The following is an 18,784-nucleotide window of genomic DNA, read 5'->3' as shown; positions in this document are numbered from 1 at the left end:
TCAATCCTAAACCTAAACCTAACCGAACCTTAACCCAAGTCTTTCCCCTGAATATGTCCCCACAACGTGACTAATACACATCCACACACTCTCTGTCTCTCTCTCTCTCTCTCTGTCTCTGTGGACTGTGTGAGTGCCAGGTTTGGCGAGGTGACGTCAGGCTGCAGATTTTCACTGAAACCAAACTCAGCAGTAGCTGAATTGACTGATTATTAACACAGAGAGGAGCCCAGAGGAGGAAACAATGAGTGAAATCAGCAGAGATGTGGGCTTTAAACTCGGGCCCTTCAGACTTGACTCATTTAAGGACTAACTTAAGGACACATTCAAGTCGTAAGTTTTGACCCGTAGGCCTCCACTTCCACCGCAGTTTGACCATGAACACGTGTGACCCGACTTGCCCCCCAACACTTAAAAATAGCTCTAAAAATCAGTGGAGTCTGGTTGGGAGGAAAACCCTCCGTTGTCCATGTCTATCATTCCTGGATCCCACCTCCACACCTACCGATCTTGAACGCTTTCGCTATTGCTGGTGTGAAACATACTGGCTGTGTGTGCGTGTTTGTCAGAGGACAGCGAATCACATGACCAGGTCCCCGATCAAACCAGCTAACACAGAGTCATTGTCTGGTCAGCTGCTGCCTGCTGTTCCCATTCATGAAAACTCTGTGGGTTTATTTCAGATGATCACTGAATAACTCCACCTTTCCTTAATATATAATAATAATAATCCATCTGTGCTTCATGAAAAACAACCACTATTTATTGGATGTATGCAAAATTGCTTTATTTCCATTTTTCCTTTTTCATACATTTCTTGTGTAATAAATAGACATGAGAAACAGGCTGATGCTTCAATCCTCTTCCCATGCCGATTCTGCAACTTTTTGTTTTTTTCTCCACACCGCAAACAACTTTTCATAGAATTTACAACAGAAAATAAAAAAACAAAGCTTGACACAAGCTGAATTTCCTGCTACCAGCTCATCGCTCCTCTCATATATGAGCTGTGTTCGTGTAGCAAATCCCAGGGAACAAAAATATATATATATTTATATAGTTATTCACAGTTACAGTATTTACATATTCTAGGATTACAAAGCAAATGGGCAGAAAATGAAGACGTTTCTACAAGAAACAATCTTTCAAAAAGGGAGGTGGAGACTTTTCCTGTACACAGTGGACCTTTTTCTTTAAATAAACAACCTCTGAAACCCTCAGATTCCTTTTACAGATCCCTGAAAATATTTTTAAATACTCAGTCTTTTGTTAAAAAAAAGAGAGAATTTTCTTAAAAGTGTTACCCCTGTGAAGATAAAAAAGCTTTAGATCTTCTGTACAAGTAATCATATACAATATAAACATCACTGGTGAAAAAAAAGAAAATCTCCACAATCAATCCAACTGAATGAAAAGCAATGACTGACTTGGTCTTGAAGGGGCAACTGATTGGCTAAGAGAGGGCGTAAAGTTGAAGTGCAAGCCTCGAGTGCATTCATTTTTTTTTTCTTTTTATCTTAATGAGTTCAGATAGAAAGGACGACCCTCGCGGATTCCCATGAGGCCTGCTGGGTCGCAAAAACACTTCTGTCTCGCAGGGAACACTGAACACTGGTTGACAAATGACTGCTGCAGCTGAAGAGAAATCTATGAGCAGACAAATATGAGGACGGCCACCCGTGGGCACAGACGAAGGAAGCCGAGACATCGCCATCAGACACCCACGGCCGGAGTGACGTGCACGTGCATGTGAACACAGCTCCAGGTGACAGCTCTTGGAAGAAACAGGTGGTTGCACCTGTCACCCGCCTTCTTAGGTTAATAAACAGTTACACATTCATATGGCACTTAAAATGGACGCCATTATTTCTTCCAATGATGACAACTTTTTCGAACGCTGCCCAGCAGCTGTGGTCAGGAATGCACTACTTTTTCATTTCCTTTTTGCACGCTTGGTCGGCCTTCTGCGCTGCGGCCTACAGGGGGCAGTGCACTCACATTTACATACACTGAGATATATTGAGAAATTCTCTATCAGAAGCCTGAGACACACACACGCGCACACACATGCGCACACACACGCACACACACGCACACAAACACACACACACAAAGATATAGTGTCTTTGAAGAAACAAGCAAGAGGAGATCTACTTAATCCAAACTGGAAAACACTGGAATATCATTAATACAAATTTTGCACGTCATCTTTAACTTTTTGCATAAACTAATAGGAAGCAGCATGGTCCGTCATTGGCTGGTGAAAGCAGGTGTAATATCCAAATACTCCAGAATTTGTTTATGTGGCAGGGTTTTTGTTGCATGAATTTTCGTTTTATCGATTCGATTGGTTTCCAAGAAAACTGGTGCAGAAGGAGGTAGGAGCGAGAAAGCAGGGTCGCAGTCCGCGGCGGGCCGCGACACTCCGCTGTCGTCCCGCCTGCTGACGGGTGGAAACGGCGCCGTCTGCCATCTGCTCAGGTGCCAACCACGTCCTCCCTCACTGAGAGGCGTTTTCCTGGTGGGCTTGTGCGTCTCAACAGCGTGAGTGAGCAGCTGAACATGTGAGTCTGTGTCGGTTTTTGTACCACGTGTGGTGTACGTAAAGCTTATGAGACTTAATGAGAGGGAAAAACTGTACAAAACCAGGACTGGGTGTGGGAGGGAACCGTGCTGAAACACTGTCCAACAATGGGGGGGGGGGGGTGCTGCACCAGCAAGTCAAGTGTTGAGTAAATTCTGGGTCACTGGCATAAAAAAAACTATGCGTTTTTTTTTTTTAATTTCAAGAGCACCATTAATCGTAAACGATCTAGAGTTAAACATGTGAAGAGTGCCTAACAGGTAGCTGAACTCTGGACGACTCGCAGGTTTTCACTCTTCAGTTCCTCCTCATCCAGGGTCTCGACATGTGCACGTCAGGGGAAACTTGAACGAAGTTTAAGGACTTCTCTCCTTCACAGGAGAGGATCGACCTCAGATGGACGTTAATTCAGCGTTCCCCTACAGTTCTCTGCCCCACACAAACAGGGGATCTTCTCGTCCTCGATGGGGAACTTGTAGTCGTACGTGATCTCCTCGTTGACGTTAATTGGCTGTCTGGAGTATATCACGATCTTCTTCTGAGACTCCACTGTGATGACCTTCGCATAACAGTTAGGCTGAAAGAAAATAGTTAAAACATAATTAGAATATGTCTGGTTTCCAGCTTTCTGCTTCACATTTGTGGTGGTGAAGCTTTTCTTAAAAGGAACACTGTGCGGATGGCGTCTTACGTTGCAGCTGTGGTTGATGAAACGGGCGAAGTTACCACACTTCGTAGCATCTATGATGGTGTCGTGGTCAACACGGAACATGTAGCTGCTACCGATGCCCTCCTCCTCGTAGCGCTTCTCCCGCATATCCGCAATCACCTGCAAGTGGAAGATTGGCACTTGTTAGAGGTTCGGTGGGTTTAAAAAGAAACAAATAGCTTCATCTGACATAGAAATCCACAGGGTTCCTACAGTCACTGTGGGAAATGCTAAGGAGCTAAATGAGCTACCATGCTTCGGCGTAACTATATCTTATGTGTAGTCCAAGCAATATGTGTGCATCAAAGTCTGGTTGTTTCCTATTCTCCTTAATGGGGGGAGAGGCTGCACAGAGTTCACTGCATAGCAACCTGTGCTTCTCATTGGTTATACTACTTTGGTCAATTATTCACATTCTGACCCTTGACCCCATTAAGTCAGAACATTTTGTGACCTCGTTCGACTGGAGTGACACCAGAGTAAAAGTTCAAGCTGTTTCTGTTGCATTTTTTCTTGCCAGTTGAAAACAAAAATGCACTTTGTAGCCCGCATACACACAGTAAAATCCATCATAAAGTGTGAATTATTCAAGTCAAATATTTCTTCATTATCAAATGGCCCTGACTATCCTGGAAAAGAAAATGTGAAATATATATCTATATTTTTGGCTAATAAGAAACTATGACAGTCAGATGAATGGAAGCAGGCTGATAGTATGTAGTAAATCAATCAACGGCCTCTCACCTGTCTGATGTTCTGCCCCACGTACTCGATCACCATTTCATCAGCAGCAATGGGCTCCATTGCAAACAGACCCCAGTCGTGGATGTGCGACTTGCAGAATCTGATCTTTTTCTTACGGAACTGAGGAGAGAAAAGAGAGCAAAGTGTCACTTGTACCGATCAGGAACGATGTGGGCCAACAGTCTGTCTAGGACTAGGTCATGCCCGTCTGTTCTGCGGGCCTGTGTTTACCTTCAGCTGGTTGAACTTCAGCAGGTCACTGTCGCACGCGAATGAGGACAGCAAACGCCGCTGCTCCGACCGCCGCTCCGAGCCAGCTCTGGTGGAGGCGTGGACCTGCGCAGGAATACTCATACCCTGCAGAGAAAAGATGGAGTTGAAGTGTGTTTGCTCGCAGCAGGTGAACGTATATATCACGTACAGACTGTTCTCTGTAGCCCACCTGTGTGTCGACCGGCGGCTCCTCTGACTGCAGCCTCGTGCTCTGAAGGTACTTGATCTTGTCCTTCTTGTCGATCTTGTAGTATCCCTCGCTTCGCGCACAGCCGGTCATGTGATCCCTCATGCCGTCATCTCTCCTCTTTTTCTTCACTCCAGGGATGTTGGTAGGTGCAGGGGAGTCAAGGAAGAGACTGAAAAGGCCTTGACCCACAGCTGGGATACCAAAACACTTTAAGCTCAACAGATACTCGACACCAGCCAAAAAATTCCTCATTTTCACCACCAGAGGGGGCTGCTATTTGATACACACAGTACAAAACAACAATTAAAAAAATAATAAAACACTCTTGTTATTTGTTTAAGTGTTATTTAACAGAACTGATCACCTAAAATGATTTGTGGAGCACTTTGTAACTTTGCTTTGAAAAGTGACACGCACATAAAGATTCATATAATTAAATAAATGTGGTTTATATCGGCCGATGATGAGCAGTAAAGGATATGAGGATGGTTGACCCAGAGCGTGTCGTTGAGCCAGTCGTTGCCGTTGTCCTGCTGCAGCATCTTGTCGTACGTGATCTGCAGAAGCCGCACGTCCTCCTCGTCTATGCCTTCGTTCCAGATGTCGTACAGGATGGTCATCTCCTCGAACTCGGTGCGCGGGGTGAAGTACGGCCGGGGAGGCGAGGTGACGGGGGAGAGGCTGCCCAGCAGCAGCTCCTCCCAGCTTCGCCGCGGCCTCCGTGTAGGCTTCACAGCTACGGGTGCCTCCTCTTCGTAGGACAGGAAGCCGTCCTCTGCGGGCAAGACTGTCTGAGGCTCCACCTCTCTTTCCCGGAAGTCCAGGCTTGGATGGTCGGGGGACTTGGCAGAGATCCTTTGCATTGATAGATCGGTGAGATGTGCATCGTGAGGCAGAGGGGTGGACTCAAATGAGAGCTCCGAAGACTCATCAGCTGCAGAGGCAGCTGGGGTCTTTTTGCCTTTGGGTCGTCCAGGTTTCCTCTTTGATGGGGCAGTATCTGATGGCACAGGGATATCTACAGTGAGACCAGCGGGCAGATCTTCAGGGACACTGGCTGAATGCTCTGTTCCAGCTGACAGAGCCTGGTTAGGAAGGGCGCTGATGGGCGGCTCCTTAAAAACTGGTCTATCGTCCAGGCTCTCAGAGGATATTTTTCTATTAAGAGTCAGTGCTGTGGGGTCAGGGAAGACAGGGGTGAAGGTCAAGTCTCTTCCTGGAGTGCGGGGGACTCCAACACTAAGGACAGGGGACTGTGCAGGGTAGGAAAAGGGGCTACCAGGGATGTGAGGGGAGCTAAGCATCAGGCTGCTGCCCGTCAGCGGGGCATCACTACCAGGTGTGATGGGCACCGTGTCCGTGCTCTGGGACTTGCCCAGACTTCGGGCACGCTCCATCAGGTCCCTGCCCGGCGTGCGGGGGATATCCTCGTCTGTGGGGAGCCTTGCCCGCTGAGGAATGTCAGGCAGGGGACCAGGGGGTGGATGAAGGAGGGAACGGCCTTCAACTGCCGGGTGAGGAGGAAGAGGGAGGTGCATTAAAGATGCGGAGGCAGATTTAGGGACAGGTGTGTTTGCATCTAAGTGGGATGGGGCTAGTCGACCGGGGGTGCAGGGTACCTCCTCAGGCTCTCTTTTACCTTTAGCTTTTGTCTCCTGGTCGCTGTCGGGCAGGGCACCTGTGGGAGTGGGTGGCCGAATGTTCGCTACATGCTCCCGAGGTTCAGACTTCACCACAGGAATGCTGCCGTCTACACTGATGTCTGGCTCTTTGACTGCAAGACAAGAAAATGGATTCATTCAACATACATCAACATTATTAAGACCTCTGGAGAAACTCTACATGTTTGACCTGAATAATACAGATTCAGGAGTAGACACTCACCTGGGATGCCTTTGGGTGACGGCGGCTTCAAGTCCTTCGTTATCTCCTCCTCAGGACTAGGAGGTCTGTGTTTGGGCTTGCTACTTAGCACCTCCCTGCTTCTCTGGTCCTCCTTATCCTCTGGGACTGGTCCCAGAGGAGGGCTTTGTGCCTTAGTCTCTGCCTCCCGCTCCTCTTCATCAGAAGATGAACTTGTAGAGGATGAAGAGGACGAAGAGGTCCTGCCCTCTTTGCCTTCTGCCTCCACATCTTGCGCCGACTCTTCTTCCTTCTCATCCTCGTCCTCCTCCGAGCTCAACTCGTACTCAGAGGAGCTTTCTCCTGAGGAGTCTGAGCTGCTCTTGGAAGAAGTTGAACTCTCGGCTTCTATGAGACAAAGAAAAGATAAATTACAGGCAACTGACAAAAAAAACAAACAACCGGCTGTTGCTGTCTGATATTTAAAGTACCGTCATCAGACGAATCCGAGGAGGCGCTCTCACTGGATGAGTCTCCCTCGTCTTCATCATCACCCTCCTCGTCACCACTCTCCTGAGAGATGATTACGAATCATAAAAATGTATTAAAAATGCACAAATATTCAATGCACACAATGTGAAAGACAGAAACACAACTGATGGTAATTTTTGACACGACTCACATGGCCTGACAACAGCCTATCAGCAGCCTCCGTTTCATCAGGCTCCTCCCTGTCAGATAATGACTCCTCCTCCTTCCCTGAGGTGTCCACCTCCTCCTCTCCCTCACTGTCCAGTTCAAGTGGCCGCGAGTGCCGTCGCTTGGATGACATACCGTCGGCGTCCATCTTGGAATCGTCTGAGGGGAGCTCGGCTGGGTCTCGATCGCGGTCTGACAGAGACGAGCCACAAGATAAATGAGTTGCTGGCAATTTCATAACACCAGGAGAAGTGCGAGCGCAAACGTGTGGCCCAAAGAGTATTTGCTCTGTTGTATTGACAGCGGACGGTTACCTTCATCCTCCAGCTCGTCATCCACTGGCGTTGAAGGCCGGGCTCGTTTGCTGTCCCCTGCTGATGCAGCCTCAGGTGGGTCCTTCCTTTTCACCTGAACACAACATGCAACCGTTCAACATCGACAGGCAATGTGACTGGTGGAGAAACAAAAGAAAAAACAAAAAAGACAAATTTCAAGGCTTACCTTGAAGGAGGGCAAGCGGATGGCTCCTCGCAGACCGATTCCCAGGCCCATTCCCTCGTAGCCCAGCCCCTCGCCCTTGTTCCAGTTCTCCAGCAGACTTGAACCCATCGTCTCTTTGGGTTTGGGTCTTTCTTCTTCCTTCCCGTCTGTACCTTTCACTGGTGTCAAAGACGCCTGGGAAAGAAAGAATAGGATCTTAAAATGCTAGGTAGCGACTATATTAAGCAGCACTATAAAGGACAATCAAAAAGTGTCAAGAGTCAATTTTTGTGACTGGGTTGTTAAGAGATCAATTTTCATGAAGCACAGTGGCACCAGTGAATATTTGTCATTTTACCTTGATAAATCAATTAAACATTCATTAAAACTGTTGTTCAATTGATTTGATTAATTGAGTCATCTTTTGATCACTTTTTGCATCACTCAACACAACCACAATCTGTCAGAATCCGGGGAAAAGGAACTTTTTTAAACCAAACGACAGTCAGAATTGGCTTTCATTAATAAAGCAAGATGCTTGTGGACGTAGTGTGGGCAGAGTGATATACATAGAGAGGTTGTTTTAATTGCTCTCTAAATAATGTGCAAAGAGCATCATGTTTTGACTGATGAGCTGATGTTTATCGTGCACATTTGTGCTGCAATGCAAACTGAATGGCAGGTTCTTGATGTCACTGCAATACACGATTTCTGCTACACATAATTAAATCATATGTAGGGACCTTAGGAGACTGTTTTGGTGATTTATTGAAGGTGCGGCCAGAAGTCAGTAAAAGTATATGTTTAGCACACATACTGTGCATGTGCTTAGCTTGTTTGGGTAAAACTGTATTTGTATCTTGGAAGCTGAAATGAATAACTCACCTTTGCTGAGCGTTCCTTCTTATCCCACCAGTCATCAAAGGCTCTAAAAGCCACCACCTCCACCATTTTGCGGTTGAGGTCCCTCTTCATGATGGCCTTCAGCTCTTTGACAATGACCAGCAGCACGCCGTCAACAGTGGCCTTGTGGGGATCCTCCTTTTTAGTCTCATATCCTGGAGGAGGAACAGTAGGGTTGAACTTTGGTATACTGGGATGCTGCCACTGTTGTCCGGGTGCTCCTGCGCCGCCAGCAGGTGTGGCACCCATAGACAGAGGAGGGTACGGTCCCCCAAATGGCCCAGACGCACCACTGTCCATAAAATGTGGGTAAGGGTAGGGCCCTCTAGTCTGAGCCATGCGACTCAACATCTGCTGCTGCATCTGGAAGGACATGGGGACGGTGCTCCACTGTTCCCACCGCAGGCAGTTCATCAGCTCCATTTGCATCAGGGGCATCATGCTATGAGGGTAGGGGCCCATGTGCGGAAGCATGTGGGGAGGCACTCCGGGATGACCGGCCAGGTGAGCAGGATGTCCCGGGACGGCAGAGTGAGGGGGCAGGTGGTGATGCGGGATGGGGAAGCCGGCTTGGTGCGGGAGAGGGGGGAAGCCGGGAGGAGGGATGGAAATGGTCTGCATCGGCGACACTGCTGAGTTTACAACAATGCCCTTGCCACAGTCCCCACTGGTGATTGGAGTCCCGGGCATCTCATCATCCGAGATTTCCATGTCTTCTCCTGACGACTGGTGACCCTGTGTGAAAAGGGACAGCCTGTCAGGACTCTGCAAGGTTACACAAGTACAATTATCTGCCCTTTTTTATCTCTATAACCGAGCAAACACCATCTACCTCTGATAAGGTCAAAAAGCAGGAAAGCGCTAGTAATTTGTCAATCTGCACCTTTGGCACTAACATTATGTGTAGAATATGATATTTTTCAATACTAGTTATGTTACAAAAGAGTTTTAGCAATGATAAAAAGCAGTGATTTCTTTGGATACCTTACATTTAGAAAAATACACATTCATTTTACAAAATAAGCTGAATTTCTTTAATGTTAAATGTTTAAAAACAAGCAGCCGTGCCTGAGTAAAAACAGCAGATTATTAAAAATGTAAATCGGGAAATATCTGATCAAGAAAGAAATCAACCAGGTTGTGATTCTGACCAGGTCTGAGTTATTCAAAATAAGAGCAACAAATGATATAAGGGCTGCTCTGAGTTCAAAGTTTGGCATTTGCACCAGCACAGTCAAACACAACCGCCCCATGTCGTTGGTCAGCATGTTTCCAAACAGAGCTGTTTGCTCAAGCTCAAACTATTTATTCCTTAGACCATAGTGGATAATATGAATGCAACACTTGTGCCATTAAACATATCAGAGTTGAATTCTCGTCGTCCCTGCTGGTTGTTATTCTGAAAGGATCTCTGTCACAAGTGCTGCAGAGATGAGACTAAGTAGAGTAAACTCAGCGGAGTGGCGTTGTTACCCAAATGACCTGTTTGCAGTGCTTGCTTTGTGATAACATGAAATGTGAGACATGAGACGCTGCGGCCAATCCTGACTGTCAGGCTCAGCAAAACCAGGAAGTGTAGCGCTGAATGGGGCCAACAGCCAAACCGTGTTTTCGTCAGTGTGAGCGTGTGTTGAAGTGTTAGAAAGAGGAAACAAGAGTGTTCAATTCCCCAACAGCGCAACAGCTCTCGTTTCTCCTTTCAAAGCCCAGCAAAGGGTGTAGAAATACAACACAGGCCAGATGGTGTTGGTGTGACTTCAAGCAGGGAGATCAGCCTCGTATGAATGTGAAGGTATTTGTGAGGCTGCAAGTTATTCATCTAAAATTTTCATTCATAACTCATTTCAACTGTTCTACCTGCTTTTACGCAGATATTCAGAGGCTGCTGTGCTAACAAATACACTTCTTTTAAAGGCAGTCCTTAGACAAATACCTCAACATTTGAAGACATTGGTGCTTTCCACAAATCAAACATTGCTTGAATTGCTTGAAACAGCAGACTGCAGACCACAACTTTTTTTTGTGTGGCACCTTCATACATGGATAGTTGCGAAACCGGAACTACCTTTTCAAGGCACAATGAAACAAAAGAGAAAGTTTACTACTACCAACGTGCGCTGAAACTAGACCTCACTTCCTGTGTCCTCTGTGTAACTGCCATTCACAGCTGTGAGTAAACATCAGCACCGTGCCGCTATCAACTCATAAAAACTATCAATACGAGCTCATCTTAGCTACATGTGGCACGTCAGGGTGCCCTTTCCTTTGCAGCATGTATATGGAAAGATGGCTATTATTACTTTTAAAGTAAACAGGCAGTTATATGCTTCATGCAAATATAATAAAAAGGTCTGTGTCTTACCGTGTCCATTTTATCAGTGGGAGTGTGGCCTCGAAAATGTCCATCTTTGAGGTCACTGTTGCTCATCTTCTCCTGGACAGGAGAGCTGACTCTCTTGAGCAGGGAGGCAGTTCCAGGAATTGGCTCTTCATCTTCCGAGTCTGGCAGTGGGGTCGGGCTGATGTCCTCCAAGCCCGTGCTAGAGGGACGGGAATTTTGCTGGCCACCCTGGGAGCTGCTCGTGTAAGGGGGAATGGGGGATAGCTGGGAGGACGAGGAGGAAATGGGACTTCCCTCCATTCGCACCTCAGTGTCCGAGTCCCGCTCCTCCAGGAACGGCAACAGTTTCGTCCTTTTCTCCTTGAGGAGCATCTCGATGCGGGAGTCCAGGCTATTGCGCTCTGGATCCAGCGTGGGGGAGCCAGGTGAGGGACAGTGCTCTGGTGTTTGTGGAGGAGGGGTGGTCGGATGGGGTACGGGCTCCGGTGGGGGCTCGGGGATCGGAGGAGTTTCTGGTCTCTCCTTGATGGGCAAAAAGTCAGTGGCAGCTGCCAGGGGCGGCTGCGGCGGTCGGAGGTACTCACCCTCCCTTTGGGCTGGGTGATGGAAAGCTGGCTCTGACGGGGGGAACGCAGGGGGCAAAGGAGCCTGGTAGGGTGAGAAGGCGGACTTGAAGTTGGGTGTAGCAGGGGGAGGCGCCGTGTAGGTGAAGGAGGGGGTGGAGGGTGGAGGTTCTGGTGGGGTGAGTTGATGCTGTTTGAAGGGAGCTTGTTCAGACGTCGTACTTCGGTACATGTTGCTGCGGTACTGAGGCCTCTCCGGTCTGCGGTTGTACGCATCCTGGAACTTACTCTCGTGTCTGCGAGATTTGTAACCTCCGGAGCTCTCGGGCCGGCTGGACTGGTACGCGGGTGTGGACTGCCGACTGGAGTAATTGGAGTCTTGAGAGAAAGGTGTACCTGCCTGACGTGGGGTATGAGGGGTTCCCTGGGACTGCGGCGTGTCCTGCCTTAGGCTGGAGTAGCCCGTCTCGAGGGACAGAGGAGTGGTAGAGCTGCTGGGTGGCAATGTTCCTCCAACAGCAGACATGTTGCTCTCAGACAACCTGCGGATGGGCTCGCAGGCCTTCGAGGAGACAAACAGGATTGGCGTGAATCGAGGTGTCACAGACAAACATTCACACTGTTACAACCTCCACCATCACAACTAAAAAAGTTAGGTTGTAACTTGTGCAGTCATGGTAAAGAGTTGGATGACTAATTTTAATGTGTATAGCATCAGCATTCTTTTAAAAAAAAAGAAAAAAAAGCAGCATGTAGTGGATAAGAGTATCTGGACACAATGCCTGGGCGAACTCATGTGCCTCAAGGCCAAAGTGCACGTTTCAACGGCTTTGTGACTTCAGTCCACAGGCAAGGGTCTGGACAACATACTCTCTGCTCTACTCCACCACCTGCTGCACTGATAAAATGGATCACAGATAAGGATGTCGGCTTAGATCTGCAAGTTGGTTTATGTCTACAAACTGACGCTACCATTCAGTAATCACATCTGCACAACAGCATGCAACTACTCTCCAGGCTGACCTTGCAAAAACCAGAAGAGGCTGTGCTAAATCATATCATTATCTAACTCCCACTGTCAAAGTTAAGGGAGTGATTCCACATAAACCACAATCCTGCACAACAAACAAATAGAAAAATGTACTTTGCATGAGGTTAGAAGCGTTTTTTACCAGTAAGGCTTCTGCCAGGCTACGAGGGGAAACTTCTCTGGCCTCCTCTCCACCAACGGGCAGGGTCCGCGGAGTGTAGCTGCCATTCATCAGGAGCTGGAAGTACCTGAGGCGATTCTCACCTGCAGAATGGTAAACATGTGTGGGTCTGCCAAGTTTGTAAAGTGGGCTTAATGTCGGCAGGCTTTATTAAAACTAGTCTAACGTAACCCAAATGCAAACATTTGTAGAGGGGCTGTACGCACTTGCAGTTTTCCCTCTTAGAACACACTTCCCAATTATGTTGAAAACAGAAGGAGTCTTGCAAACTAATATTCTACATTGTTTATGCCTGCCTTTATATGAGCTGCAATCTATGAAACTCCATTATGCTATGCAATAAATAGTGTTAATGTATCGTAATCTGGAACATGTAATACATACACCAGATACAATAATAACAAAGCCTGAACATGCTTTAAAAGATTTAACACACACTATGCAAAACTGCAACTACAATTCTTATTTAGATTCTTTTTTAAAAAGGAAAAAAGTATTTGTTGGAATAATTCAAGACAACAGAAAGTAAGAACTGCACAACATTGTAATTAAAGCATACACAAATTAGCACAGATGCTTAACCGTTGCCAGTCAATCAAGAAATACTTTGCAATGCCTTGAGAGAAACTTAAGTTTCTGTTATGCATCAGTAGAGTCACGGAATCAGTGTTACTGAAGGAGAAAAGTACTAAAATTGTAGCGTTTTTCGTTTAAACGTGACTCAACAGAGACGATCTGAAGGGGAGAAGACTCTGACAGATCGGTTTTGTTTGTTTACAGGTCTGAAATTATGCACAGTGGGAGTACATGGCACCCTCAGCTCTGGGCTTGTGGGAGCAGGATAACATTCAATGAAATTCAATTATCCCACGTTACCAGGCAACGCACGTAAATTTACACACGTGACCCCTGCCCTCCCAGCGATTCAAAACAAGGCGACAATTCACGCACAGGATCGTTTCGCTCCTGCAGCGGAGTGCAGGCTCGATCGTGCGTAAATGTAGGTTACACGTCTTTCCCTCGAATAGCTGAATCTCTGTTTACCTTTCGGGTCCAGCTCCACGTGGATGATGTTTCCCATAACAGACGTGTCGTGGAGCGACTGCACGGCCACCTTGGCGGCTTTCACGCTCTCAAAAACAACTTTGGCAATTCCCAGATGCTTCTTGTTCTTCGGGTTGTACAAGATCTCCACCTCCTCGATTTCTCCAAATTTCTTGCACATGTCGGTAAGAAATCCTTCCCTGATGTTGTCGTTCAACCTGGCGAACGTCACCTCCTTTTGAGGCACGGGGCCGATGTAACACTCATCGATCTGGAGGAGGAATGAGGGGAGTTAATGTCATGGGTGCTTTCGGGTTAATGTTGCGCCACGTGGGGTCATTTCTGACAGCTGAGATAAGAACAACAGCGCCAGAGTGGGAACGATGAACATGCAAATCCAATCAGCCCTCTGCACGCATCAGATTCAGGTTAATTTGGATTTCACAGCCCTCCGACATTCATACTTTCACTCCACATCCCAAAGATGAGTGAAGGGGGGTGTGTCTGCAACTTTTGACAGCCCCCCTTTTCCACATGGAAAAAGCGGGCATCACACTTTCTGTCAGATACCTTAAATTTCGGCACCGGCAGGTCCGTCTCTTTGTATTTAGTCCAGAGACGACCGATCCTCGGGTCTCGGACGATGTCCACTGGTGCCATCCCGGGGTTCTGTAGGAGAGGAGGGGAGGGGGAGACACAATACTGTTATCCATCCCATTCACAACTTCACACAGCTAGAACTTGTTGCAAACTACTTTCACACGAATCGGACGCTGCGTTTGATTAAAACGAGCACCTCCGACACGCCGTTCGAGATGCTGGAGCATGCCCGCGGCCGGCCACGGCAACACAGCCACATTGTAACCTATCATGGAGGTCGGCTACTCGGTTACTATTGTAGCCGTTTCGCCGCGTCAAATGCGGTCCACTTACGGGCATGCTGAAAGTCTGTCCATCGTAGCGATACAGTTTGTGCGATCCCTTCTTCAGCGCCGGGTCGATGATCAACTTGTAACTTCTCCAGTGGTGACTCCGCTTCTCCGCCGAGCCGCAGACGGGATGACTGTCCATGCCGTTCGCCAAACCTGAAACGACAGGCAGCGACAGGGAGAGAGGAGCTATCGTGAGGCAACGCTTAACACGGTCCCGTTAGCAGCCCCCAACACTTTCCAACAGCCAAACGTTACAGATGGGTGACTTCGGTGGTAGGGGTAGCCCAAGTGAGGGCGAAAACGGGACCTAGCGTATATCCCAGTTACGGAAAACAGGCATTAGGAGGGCTGGAGAAAGAGGAAAAAAAAGAACAAGCTTACTTGAACTCTGCTTTCTGCCATGGTCTTCGTTCAGTCTGTTTCTTTCGCCTGGCTTGGACATGGTTCGTCCGATCGAGTAATTTCTCTTTAATTGATGAAAAGACGGAAATCGCTTCCCTTTCGCCGCTTACATTACATGGTTTAGCTTGAAGAATACTGCCTCCTTTTCGGCGAGAGCCAACACATATTGTGTGCCTCTGGTCTCTAGCTTCTGTCTCTCCCACAATACACCGCTAGGCTTGCCCACCTCCGATGCTAGCCGCACATTCGCTTCGAACTTATTTCTATTTCCACTGCTCGTTTAACGGTGTTGTTAGCTTGTATAAAGTGCTTATATTTTTAAACGACGTTCGTGTGCATACGATGCACATTACGGGCCCGGGAACAGTTTTGTGTCGCTAAACCTCTAAATCTTTTTTTTTTTGTGTGTGTTGAATCTGCCGATTGCATTTACCCAAATGGCAAACACAAGATAGACACAGGGGGTAATATCTTCTTAACTGCCACCACAGGCAATAAAAATGATTCGCCCGCAGGTGTGTTGTGTGCAGACCAGCGGTCGTTCACAAATTTAAACATATTAGGCCATATTTTAAAAAGGAAAACAAGTAAATGGGGACTCCGCTGCTGTTATTGACTGCTAATGTGAACTGAGGAGTAGCATTTTAATACGAAACTCGGTTGGTAAGGAGTTTGATTTAACAGTCGAGCTAACGTTTTTAACCGTTGGAATGCGACGGTTTATTTGGTATCTCTCTGTCAGTTAGCTTAATCCAGATCATTAAACTAGTGCACAGCCGTTGTGTGGGGTTCACTGAACAACTGAGGAGCTTTTACTTTTATTTAACCTCAAAGCCGTGTGGATTTCTCGTGTTTGATGTTTTTTTTTTTTTTTCTTTTTTTGGGTGAACTGTTTGTGTCGAACAAACTGGATTTTTGTTTGACATTGCCTGGTGTTTTGCAGTGCTCGGGCAATTGGCTGGTTAACAGCGGCAGCTCGGCGGGCCAATCAGAGCGCAGCAGCAGAGGAGCTGTCTGCTATTAGAAGCACGGCTCAGGAGTCCTTCAACAGAGAGCAGAGAGAGGGGGCCGAGCGCTCTCGGCAGCCATTTTCCTAAAACAGGACTCAATGGCCTATATGGGTTTCCTTTGTTCCAAAAGGGATCTTACACTTGATTTCCTCATCTCTCACGGACTATGATAAAACTATGATTCCTCCTTTTAAAGGATTGAGAAGAAGGAAGAGAATGTACTGGATGTAATACCCTGTGACATTTTGAGCCTTTTTTCCTCTGCCTGGAATCCATCTTTGTCTTAACTAGGTCATGGCACACCCATAAAATAGTATTTATATTTCTTAAGTGAAAAGAAACCAAATGTTGTGAATAAACAGCTTTATGATTTTGGAGATGTTGAATTAGAAAGAAAAAAAAAAACACAGTTAAAGTGACAATGTGTGATGGCTGATTGTTGGCATTGCACTTATGGCCTTGTAGTATATGAGTAGCAATGAGTAAGTTAAACTCTTAAAATAATTTAACAGTTTTGCTAATTTAGTGATGTAAAATGTGAGGCATGCAGTAACTGTTATTAAGTGTTTTCTGTCAGTTGATCTATAGATAATTAATTTTATCACATAAATGGCAAATTGTATTCAATATGTTCACTGGCATGCTGACATATAAATATACAGCTTACAGTCCACGTTGTATACCACTGCTCCTCAAATGACAGAAAGCAGGCCATAGGTAACTAATGGCCTTTTGCAAAAATAGTTTCTTTTGCAGCCTGCGATTTTGACTGTTGATTGATAACTCATTTGCTTTGATTAATGACTTTAAGCACTTTCTTCTCACAACAGCAACGCTTAACACCCTGGTGGCTTGTGTTGTACCCTACCTACAACTGTGGAGACAACTTGAAGCACGATTAGGTTTGTGCTGTCCATTTGCCATTTAAGAGAGCCAAACGCGTCCAAACTGAAAACGTCGGCTTGACCTTTCTTCAAGGGCATATTTACATTTCTAAATAAGCCCAGCCAGGTAGTGTTTTTTTTTTTTTCCTCCTACTATTTCTACGACGGTTAGAAAATAGACTGTCAAAGCTAAGAGGAAACAGATGGAGGGTTAACTCTTATGGTGAAAATATTTACCTCAGCACTGTGGTGAAATGCAGTTAACAGGCCTAAACGCAGGGGCAGGAGGAATGTTTTCAGCTCCATCTTCGGATCCTCTAATAATGGCATTAATAAGGGGTGGGAATGCGTCTCCTGAAAAGGAAGGAATCCATTAGCACGACAGACCTCTTTTGAAAACTTTTTGATCAGTGGTAGGCATTGCCTCTCAGCCAGCGAATATGCATCTTCAAGCATCATCTGTGTGGGCAATATGCAAAACCATCTCCTCTCTCTCCTTGAAGACAGGATTGCAGTCAAGTTTAACGTTCTTCCATTTCGACATTTCTAACTGAGCTACATCATATAAAACCACAAGGAAATGTTGTTTTGAAAAGGTAATGGATTTTGAGCTATTTCACTTAATTTGCCGGTTTATATGTGTAAGTAACTATTCTATAATAGAGGACAGACAACATGAATAATCGTGGTTGAAACGTTATCATCAAATATATCGACTTTTGTAAAAATGTAACCCATATTTTTTTGATTTATATTGCAAACTTACAGTTAGTATTCAAAACATGTAATCCAAGTCTTAAACGAGCAAAGGAATCTTATGGGGAGAAATCTTGTATATTTCACTGCTTCCCCTTCCCCTTGATGATACGTAGGCTACAATCGTTCAGTGGTTTCCCTGCTGTCCTCTTGTCTCAAAATGGCTTCTTTACAGACAAAGGAGAGCACTGTGCTGTAAAATGTTGCTGCGCCATAACTGGGTGAGGCTCGTTCACTCTGGGAAGAGTGAAGTTTTTCCGAGGACGTTTCTCGGTGATTCAACAGGAAGTCTTTACACCGACCGACACAGGGGCGATTTTATTCGTTTGACAAGAAGCAAATAAGAAGAAAAATAGTCGACAGTGCGTGTATGGAAGGAAACGTTAACATGGTGGCGTATTCAGGCTGTCGGTTGCTGGGCTGACTCGCCCTGGCAACGGCAGTAATCCGAGAGCTCTGGACGGTTGCCATGAGAGCTCGAGCGTGTTGCTGCACCCCCACACTGCCATATAAGGTCATCGGGAATCGTCTGCGCTAGCCCTGCTGTTTTTGTATCTGGGTGAAAATAACACTGGGGGTGCTTCGGGCTTCCGCGCGTGCTCTCTGGCTCGAGACAAAGACCAGCGAATCACCAGCATCGAGTGTTCTAAGTGCTGCAGATCAGATAATATAAACTAACACGATGCGATTTTATCTTTGTTCGGTAAAGGAGCTGAAAAATGAGGGAGGGTTAGTATGCGCGTGCGTTAAGGTAGTTTCCAGGTGCGCCACATTTGAACTGTTAGGCTCTCTCTTTTTCTGGTGTGTACAGAGTGTATGAGGACACACGAATCGTAGTCGAAATGTCAGCGGCCTGTTTTTCTTGTTATTGCACTCGTATATCCGGCTGCCAAGTGCGCACGTTCCACCATTTGCAGGTCACGAGGCTCTAAACGCCATTCCTCTCGCTACAACCCTGCTCTGTAGATCCCCCACCCCCAATGCAAAGGAGACAAAATTGTGAAGAAGGTTTTAAGAGAAACAAAGGTGAAAATTGTGCGTTCAAGTCCGCCTGTGAGGTTATTAATAGGCCTTTGTTTGAAAAAAGAAAAAAACCCTCCCCGGTGGGTTGCGCCATTCAGCTTTGCGCGCCGCTGACAGACTGGAATATTCCACACAGAGGATTGGCCTCTCTTCTGCTGGACAGCTGTCTCTATGCTCGGCGAAAAACTATTTTT

At 46.6% G+C, this 18,784-nt stretch overlaps 1 protein-coding gene across 2 annotated transcripts; it reads right to left on the bottom strand.

The window, feature by feature from the left end:
* Nucleotides 1-1,520: 1,520 nt before the first annotated feature.
* Nucleotides 1,521-17,171, bottom strand: setd1ba (SET domain containing 1B, histone lysine methyltransferase a). Of its 2 annotated transcripts, none has more exons than XM_041960057.1 (18): nucleotides 17,049-17,171; nucleotides 14,517-14,668; nucleotides 14,154-14,252; nucleotides 13,584-13,854; nucleotides 12,501-12,622; nucleotides 10,787-11,890; nucleotides 8,407-9,159; nucleotides 7,543-7,716; nucleotides 7,356-7,449; nucleotides 7,025-7,233; nucleotides 6,834-6,915; nucleotides 6,385-6,750; nucleotides 4,982-6,274; nucleotides 4,480-4,646; nucleotides 4,269-4,394; nucleotides 4,038-4,157; nucleotides 3,276-3,413; nucleotides 1,521-3,161 (listed from the first exon to the last, which is right to left on the bottom strand). In XM_041960057.1, the coding sequence occupies exons 2-18, from the start codon at nucleotides 14,652-14,654 to the stop codon at nucleotides 2,988-2,990; spliced, it is 5,430 nt and encodes a 1,809-aa protein (XP_041815991.1). In that variant the 5' UTR covers nucleotides 14,655-14,668; nucleotides 17,049-17,171; the 3' UTR covers nucleotides 1,521-2,987. The 2 variants fall into 2 exon arrangements, with proteins under 2 accessions (XP_041815991.1, XP_041815990.1); XM_041960056.1 differs by lacking the exon at nucleotides 17,049-17,171 and adding an exon at nucleotides 14,897-15,066.
* Between the last annotated feature and the right edge of the window lie 1,613 nt (nucleotides 17,172-18,784).

This window comes from Chelmon rostratus, chromosome 19 (assembly GCF_017976325.1).
Source record: "Chelmon rostratus isolate fCheRos1 chromosome 19, fCheRos1.pri, whole genome shotgun sequence".
Classification (NCBI taxonomy): Eukaryota; Metazoa; Chordata; class Actinopteri; order Chaetodontiformes; family Chaetodontidae; genus Chelmon; species Chelmon rostratus.
This window is presented reverse-complemented; position numbering and strand designations above follow the sequence as displayed.